The 8,690-nt window shown below is 43.3% G+C and overlaps 2 protein-coding genes across 3 annotated transcripts in view; one reads left to right on the forward strand and one right to left on the reverse strand.

Moving 5' to 3' along the window:
• Positions 1-521: 521 nt before the first annotated feature.
• LOC128457174 (endonuclease domain-containing 1 protein) lies at positions 522-2,821 on the reverse strand. The gene is made up of 2 exons (XM_053441741.1): positions 2,467-2,821; positions 522-1,487 (listed from the first exon to the last, which is right to left on the reverse strand). Exons 1-2 carry the CDS (start codon positions 2,767-2,769, stop codon positions 879-881), a joined length of 912 nt encoding a protein of 303 aa, XP_053297716.1. The 5' UTR covers positions 2,770-2,821; the 3' UTR covers positions 522-878.
• A 5,475-nt stretch (positions 2,822-8,296) lies between these two features.
• The window catches only part of kdm6bb (lysine (K)-specific demethylase 6B, b), a 22,087-nt gene continuing 21,693 nt past the window's right edge, over positions 8,297-8,690 (forward strand). For both annotated transcript variants that reach the window (XM_053442296.1, XM_053442297.1), the window contains exon 1: positions 8,297-8,455. The gene's annotated coding sequence lies outside the window, so the exon portion shown is untranslated. The remainder of the gene's footprint in view (positions 8,456-8,690) is intronic.

Raw genomic sequence — 8,690 nt, forward strand, 5'->3', positions numbered from 1 at the left:
GTAGAATAAGCCTAATGTTACAACCCTTCAGTTTATTTTGCACGAAATACCCTGTTTTATATATAGTCTTGTAAATTATGAAAAATCTAAAAAAAGTTTTAACTGTCCAAAATGTTGGTATTGCGTTTGTCAGGCTTTTCAAATCCTGTTAGTTTATCTTTTGATAGCATCAGAAACGACCTGATGGATAAATAATTTAAGACACTAAACCCATCAGGACGTCAAATCCAATTTATTACAAATGACCAAACTTTCAGACTCATGCGTGCAGGACTACAGGAGTTATTTCGAAATTCAACCCAACTTCTTCCTAAATGTGTTGATTTAGCATATATTACTATAGCTTACATGTAAAGTAAATTACTACAGGGGAGGCCTTGTTTTTCTGTTATTTAGCCTTATACCACATTTGTGATTCTTAAAATTTGACACATCAAAATTCTAAAACTTATTTAGTGTTCAACCCAAGCTCAGTATCATATATCATTTACTTCACAGTGTATGTAAGACAAACACAAACATGCCGGTAAATTAAGATATTTTATTTAAAGACACAATTTGCAAGATTTTAAGATACCCCACATTTGCATAATAATGAATGTCTCAACAAAGCAGATCAGTAGAAATTGTTTTGGGATCTGATAAAAGACAATGGTATTTGCTTAGCAGAAGTTTATTTAGTGTTATCAAGCACTTAATAGAAACTTCAAAAACTTTCTAATGGAATAACTGAGGTGCAACATTTGTTTAATTTCTACTACAGAAAATGCCTGGATCATTTTATTTCTTAACAAAATAAAAGCACATAAATGTCTACTGTTATTTATGATGACAAATAGAGACCCACATGCACACAGAAGGTTTAAGTGGAGTGGTTTTCAGATGGTGTGTTGCAGGTAGAGAGGAAGTGGTGATGGAGAGATGCAGTTGTCATAAAAGAGCTGAAGGTTCTGATCAACGTCCATGTTGTTTTTCAGAAAGATCTCCAGCTCCTGCACCGTCATCTCGTGCACGCTGTTGCCCTCTTTGGCGTTTTTAGCCAGGGCCGCGTGGGACGGGAAGAGGACGCGGACGACGTGCGGTGAGTTCCGGTCGTACTCGGTGCAGCAGTAGGCCGACCACACGTCTTCGGGAATGGCCACGCGGCCCTGGTTGTTTCGATGGATCATGTTCCCCCTGGTGGTCACCCCGGTCACGATGAAGGCTGTGCCGCGGCAAAAGTTGTTGAGGCGGATCCGGATCCGCTCCTCGAACTCGCGCCAAGGCCCAATGTTGAACTCGCGCATTTCTGGGACCACGTTGGTCAGGGTGTAGGTGGCGGCACGGTCGTGGGGGGTGGACTGGTGCTGGTCAGGGTTCAGGTGGGCTCTCTCGTAGAGGACCACGTCAGAGTAGTCGTCCAGGACGGCCTGGCTGTCCTCAAACTTCATGTGCAGGTAGCCTGTGGGGAAGGGCAGCATGTTCCCGTTGCCATCCATTTCTGCCAGCTGAGGAGACGGGGGAGAGGTTACAGTGAAGTGTTAGCTCTGCTGGTTGTCTCTCTGTCTCTGAGGCCTCTGAGTTCCCCTTTCTTTGTTCGCCCTCTGACCTCTTGAGTGGATCTACGGCCTATTTCAGCTGCCAGATTCTTCACCAGTGGAACAGCTCCTAGTTTGTGTACATGAGCCAGAAACCCTCTCTCGGCTAGACTTAAAACATTCCCCTTGGATAAAACTATCCAAGCTCAGGGCTTGATAGTCAGGCTGGATCAGGTGAGTCCTGAACCATCCCTTAGTTATGCTGCTGTGAGCTTAGACTGCTTGAGGAACTCTCATCATAGACTGATCACACTCTCTCCTTCTCTCTGTCTCTTTGCCCCCCATGTTATTTATTTTTATCACATCACTAGATTGAACTAACTTTGTGTTTCTCTCTCTCTCTCTCTCTCTCTCTCTCTCTCTCTCTCTCTCTCTCTCTCTCTCTCTCTCTTTATCTCTCTCTCTCTCTCATTCCGCAGGTATCTCTGACTCCTGAACCGCAGGATACAGATCTTATTACTCAACAATTATTATTATTATAATAACGTTAACCATTTCTGCTATCATTAATAACATCATTATATCTGTAGGTCTGTATTTGATTACCTTATCTTATCTTATCATATTGCCAGTCTGACAGAGACTCCCCTCCCCCTTACCCTCTTTTCCACCCACCTATCTTCCCCATTTTTCTCCTTTCACCCCAACCAGTGGACGGCCTCACACATTGGTTCCAGAGGTTTCTCCCTGTTAAAAAGGTGCTTCCTCTTTGTGGGAACTTCGGACTTCTCTTTAACTTTGTAGGTCTCCACCTTCTATGGAAAGTGCCTTGAGCTTGTGCATGTTGGGATTTGGCGCTATACAAATAAAATAAAATTGTAGCTGCAGCAAAGTCTTTTCTGAGAGATTTTTGTACAGAATGAATGTAATGTGAATACAAGTCACAGACCTGTGGCTCATACATCCAAGGGTAGTCCACCCGTCTGTCCCCCTCTGTCTTCTTGAAGGTATATGCTGAGTAAACTGGAATCCTCTTCTCAGGGTCGTACAGGGTCACGTAGCGAGGTCTGTCTGCGTATCTTTGGCAGATCTTCTTCAGCTTTGGGTCCATGAAGCCCCGCGGTGGCGTCCCCATGTACAGGGAGTCCTTGCACCTCTCCACATGATTGAAATCCTGAACGACTGTCGACGACATCAGAGGGAAAAAGCAGGTGATGAGAAAAGCAGAAGCCAACGGCCTGAACGTATTCATGGTGAATGATGTCTGGTCGACGTGCCCTACCGTGGCATCAATGACAGGGGATGTTTGCAGTCACGATTTAAATGTCACAGAGTAGATATGCAAAGCGAGTCGCTTGTGACCAAATGAAAGGCCAAAAGCTGAGAATGAGAAACAGCCCATGTCCCCTTAGGGGATCTGCACCTGGGGATTGTGGGTAGTGTAGTGTTTCTCCTTGACAATTTTTTTCTTTTTCTTAAAACTCACTTGATATCGTGCAGACTCGTGGCCTCTACAGGAGCAATTTTTTTCACAAAGCAATAGCTTGTTTTTGGATGGTTCAAATATTATAGCTGATAATAAAAATCTCTATTGAGAAAATAAATTGGGTTTTTACTTCTTGAACAACGCTGTTGAGCTCTATTATCCTACATATCCTCTTTAGTACCACAAGGAAATCATAATAAGTTTTCCTAATAGGTCCTAATAGCCTGGTCTTAAAAATGAGTCACCACTACGCTTGTGAATCCTCCATTTGGCACAAAATGTAAAGCCCCAAGCTTCCTGCCAGAAAAACCTTTTTGACCTTGCGCGATCTTTCCTCTCCTCTGACGTCAGCACAGTAGCTTTTTGCTGTAGGGGAAGACATCTCTTTAAATTAATTGCAGTGCACTTTCCATGCTTCGCAAATTCAGCTGTGTGATGAACACCGAGCATTGAAATGAGATATGTGCCAGCCTAAGGATAAAATGCAAACCGTCTAATCTGCCCCAGTAACGAACAAAAGACCTACAGTGACCAGCGTGGTTCAGACGTACTGGGCTGCTCACTATGAATGGTGGATAAGCCAAAGGGCAGAAGAGAGATAAAGCACGAAGGTTTATTATAGTGACATAGTGTACGCTGCCTGCTCCTGTGTGTTGCTGCTGCATTACATCAGATACAGTAGTTAAAGCTGAAATATAATAAAGTCCGTCTACGAGCAGAGATAAAAGCGTTTGTACAGATGGGGTTTAATTTAGAGTCGGAGGGGAAAAGAAGAGTTGTTTGTGTGTTATTTTACGAGCAACAAGCTTAAAAAAGAGTCCTTGCACATGAAGTCGTTCTGAGGCTGCTGATGAATATTAAGAAGCTAAATAAGGAAACAAACCAGTACAAGGACTTCATAGGAAACTGAGAAACTTCATTTGCAGCGGGGTAGAATTATTTCAGAGCAAATGACTCAGTGTTCTGCCAAAATGGCTGCTTGACCTATTTTGGCAGCGCGCTGTGTACGGAGCGATTCATCCATTTGAAACCGTTCCCTCTGAGTACGCTGTATCTTTCTTTAAACACCACGATTGAAATGTGACATCAAAGTTGCTCGGTCATCTCATTATACGCCCTGAAAGAAGATTTCATCAACATCTGTGATTCCAAAAACAGGGGCTGCTCGAATATACAGAAAATGCATGTTCTCCCTGTGTCTGTGTGGATTTTCTCAGGGTCCTTCGGCTTCCTCCCACAGTCCAGAGACCTGCAGACTTGGGCTGTTGCAGCGGATCATGTTGCAATTGAAGACAAAATTAAAGTCGACGTGAATGTAAAATAAGTCAAGATAGACATTATTGTCCCAGTGAAAAATACCTCAGTAGTATAAAAACACAATTGAATACATTCATCCTATAAATTCATGTAAATAGGTACATTTACATATAGTGCAATGTAATGCTGATCAACTATGAGCAGCATTATGATCAGTGGTACCTGCTGGGGGGGGGACGACCCTGTACCTGATGCTCAGGACATTAATAGATGATGTTATGGGCTCTTCTGATTATAGTTTGGTGGAAAATGACCTGGGAATTGGGATGTTCACAGACTTCGCAGTTATTTTCATGGCTTTGTTTATAAGCTGGTTGAGCTGAACCTTTAATTTACCGCGACATGCAAGATACCATGACGCAGCAGGATTCACTCCTGCATGAGAGATCTGAAGCTGCACTTCACAGCTGGCGCCACAGGATGTGAGCCTTCCAAAGGAAGTAAATGGTTTGTATTTATACAGCACTTTTCTAGTCTTGATGACAACTCATAGTGCTTTATAGTACAGTTTATTGCCATTCCCTCATTCACACTGTGAATCTCTGGGCAGCACTTTTTCTAGGACACTCGGGCATACAGATGGGGAAGACAGGGATCAAACTGCCAACCTCTTCCCCCTCAACCACAGCCGCCACGAAGTGCAGCATAATAGGATTTTATCGATGTTGATGCCCAGGTACCTGTAGGCGTGCACATGTATTATGTCCTGGTCATGTGAAGAGAGACCAGGAGATATATTAGGTAAAATGTTATATCTTCTCTCCTTCTGTGTTGAGCATGAGACAGTGAGGATAATTACTGTGAATGCATGTTGTGATATGCTGGCGACCTTTCCAGGTTAACTGTAACCCTGTACCTCGCCCCTCACCCGATGTAAGCCGGCTCAAGCCCCGCTATTTACCCTGAAATGAATAATCCGGATGTACCTGAGGTCTAAATGGTTGAAATAGACAGATACAATGGATAAATTACATAACCGATGGTATGGGCTATAGAGTTGAAATAAATAACAGACCTAAAAATCTAAAATGAAGTAAACAACGATTAAAAAAGATAGTTAAAGAAGGTTTTTCATATTTGAAGTTAGATTAACATATATTAAATAGGATTGTATCGCTGGTACCTGAGTTCATCTAACCAGGCTGCAGCTTCTGACATTAAAACATTGGAAACCACTGAAGCCCCGTCCAAAACCTGGCATTAACATCCATCCTGAGTTATCCCATGACGATTGGTCGATGCTAAGTGCTGGTGTGAATGCATCCAAATGTTTCCTGAACGCATCCTGAGATCCGATCACTCAAACCACATTCAGGGATGGTCAGGGCCTCCGTGTCTGAGATGTCTAAGAAATCAACCTCTGCTGCACTTGTAGTTTCTGTATCTGTCCTATACGCTGCCCTCTGCTCACTTCACTCTCATGCAAATAGAAAGTGTTTGTCAGATTAGCTGGAGCAACAATCCTTCACTGCCCTAATAAGTCAATTTGAGTGACTGAGTGTTGTTTTTCATGGAGGGACCAGCTTGCCTCTCTGATCTAATCATGAGTTATGACACTCATAACTTATGTGGCCGGGCCTGATGATGCGGTTATGTGAACAGACATTTTTCAGCTGTCAGCATTTTTACCAATTAAAAAAACAAATTCAGGCCAAGCAGCAGACCCAGCTCCGCTGCCCCCTGCTGCCTCATCTTCTGCAGGAGATTATTCACTGATGCTGTGTTTCATTTTCATCATGACTGGACATGCAACAATTTTTTATCTCCTTCAAACAGTCAATGATGATAGTTCGATTTAGAAACTGCTTCAGGGCGAAAGATTATATAATCGAAAATAATGTTTTAAACAGTATTCATCCCATCCACCTATTTACCTGCATGTCTGTCTGTTTGTTTCTTGTCCTGTATTCAGAGTCCCTTACTATCGTAATTGTTATAAATCAGTCAGTCACTCAAAGTAAAATTGATCGACGTGTCAGTCTGACTGAGCTGGAGCAATGAGCCAGAGATTTAACGACAATTTAAATAAATAAGAATGGGAGCCATTCATCACATAATGAGGTTTAACTATTTAACAAATACATTTTGACAATTTAGTGCCTCATACTTTTTCTCTATATGTTAACTTCTCTACTTTCCTGGGAGCTCTACTTTATAACTTGCACTTTCATACAATCATGTAATAACACATATTTCTCACTTGGGGGCGGTGTTGGCTTGGTTATTCCTGTTTCCTGCTCCTTGATAATAAATGCATGGAAATATAAAACCTGAAAACCCACTGTTGCCATGTTAAGTTTTACAAAATATCCATAACATTAAGATTTTAATTTAATTTGATAATAACTTTATTGCTGAGACAGTGATAAAAAAAGCCTGTGCACTTAGTACAGTACTGTGTTATAAACTTTTTTTCTGGTATGTAAATTCCTTAGAAATCAAGTAATATACACTATACATTACATACCTACATATAATTTAAGGCTGGTCTCAGATTTCGTCAAAGCTGTTACCATTAGAATATTAGCATATTTCTCAATTATTTCCCATTAAACTAGCGTTAGTATTCTTTTCTTGAATTTACATTGTTATAATTAATTCTGAAGTTAATGGGCAACATTTGCTATCATCACTGTGTCATCAGATCCCAAACATTGACATATTTGTGGTTTTGTTACTGGTCCAAACAGAGCAGATGCTCCTTTCTACTCGTAAACTACAGGGGGAGAGATTCTAGGCCTCCACTGAGCCACCAGGGGGCATCCTTTCCTCACTGAAGTTCTGCACCGAAGGCTGCTGATTGGCCCAAATATCCACATGGGTTTGAGCAGAGACCAATAGGGTTTCGACTGATCAGGGGCTGTTGCTAAGGCACTTCAGAGGTACAGAAAAGAGAGAGAGGGGGGCAGAGAAATCTGTCAGCAGTCTGCTTCCACCATTTCGCTCCTCTCCCTCACACTCCTCTGGCCCCTCGTGAGTCGTGCCTACCTCTGCCGTGCACTCAGGGCCTTCAGCTCTGCCTGCTTGTTATTGGCCGATGGAGGGTGAAATGAGCAGGGGAGTGAGTGAGTGCTGCTGGTGCTGGTTCTTTTCTTTCTTTCTTTTTTTTTTTACTTTGCATTGTGAGCCACAAAGCCTGGGCCCTCCCTCATGAACCAGGAGCTGGAGTCCCACCTCCCCCCTGGTTATCCTGTCACTTGACATTTGAGCTCAGCCAACACTTGCAGCCCGTCTGTCACCATTTCACTGAGAGAGAGAGAGAGAGAGAGAGAGAGAGAGAGAGAGAGAGAGAGAGAGAGAGAGAGAGAGAGAGAGAGAGAGAGAGAGAGAGAGAGGCATACAGTGTGTTCAGGCCCAGATACAGAGAGAGGCGCATGCACCGTCCACACTGACACTGTGCTGTGCATTGTGGATCCGTGTACTGCTTTAATAACACATTTACTGGGCGGATCTGAAAAGAGTGCATGCTAAAATGTTGGCAGCTTTCAGGAAAATCGGTGTATGTGTGTGTGTGAGAGAGAGAGAGAGAGAGAGAGAGAGAGAGAGAGAGAGAAGAGATGTGCGTGTTTGCAGAGAAAAGTGTGTAAACTTGCAGGTTTATTGAGGTAAAAACATGTCTGCATCTAGAAGAGATTCTATTACAGCTGTGGGGGGGATTTAAAATATCTCTACTGTACTGGACATGTTCCAACTCTCCAACACACACACACACATACACACACAGAGGAAGGAGAGAATTAAAGGGCCCCCTCCATGCCTCTCTCTGTCTCTCTCTTACTCTATCGCTCTCTCTCTCTCTCTCCCTGTCTGGTGTTTCTCCCCTCCTCCCGCCTCCTCTTGTTCACTGCAAAATGTGTGCGAGCTAGGAGACTCTCCCCCTCCCATTGGCTCACGACTGGTGATTGGCAGGCCCCCTTCGGCCCGCCCCGTCGGTCCCCTGCACATGGATCAGTGTGATATGAGAGAGCCAGCATCATAGAGTGGAGTGTGGAAACAGGAAGAGGAGGAGAGGGGGAAGAAAGGAGACAGAGGAGAGGATCGGGTGAGACGAGGTGGCGAGGAGTGAAAGGGAGGAAAAGGGGGAGCAGAGGGGGCGTGTGGACCAAAGACAAACAAGACAATAAGAGAGAAAGAGGTAAAAGAGAATCAGAGAGGTGGACGTTGCTTTTTCTTGCTTATGGCTGAATGGAAATCTACTGCATGCATTGTGCAGTGTGTATGTGTGTGCGTGTGTGAGTGTGTGAGTGTGAGTGTATGCTTTTCTCTTCTGTTTGTTGACATTTGTTGATATTAGTGTATTTTCTGTATCATGGTTCTGAATGATCTGAACATGCTGCAGAGTGTGTCTGCAGACTGGGTTGCACATCCAT

The sequence above is a fragment of the Pleuronectes platessa genome, chromosome 15 (assembly GCF_947347685.1).
Source record: "Pleuronectes platessa chromosome 15, fPlePla1.1, whole genome shotgun sequence".
Lineage (NCBI taxonomy): Eukaryota > Metazoa > Chordata > Actinopteri > Pleuronectiformes > Pleuronectidae > Pleuronectes > Pleuronectes platessa.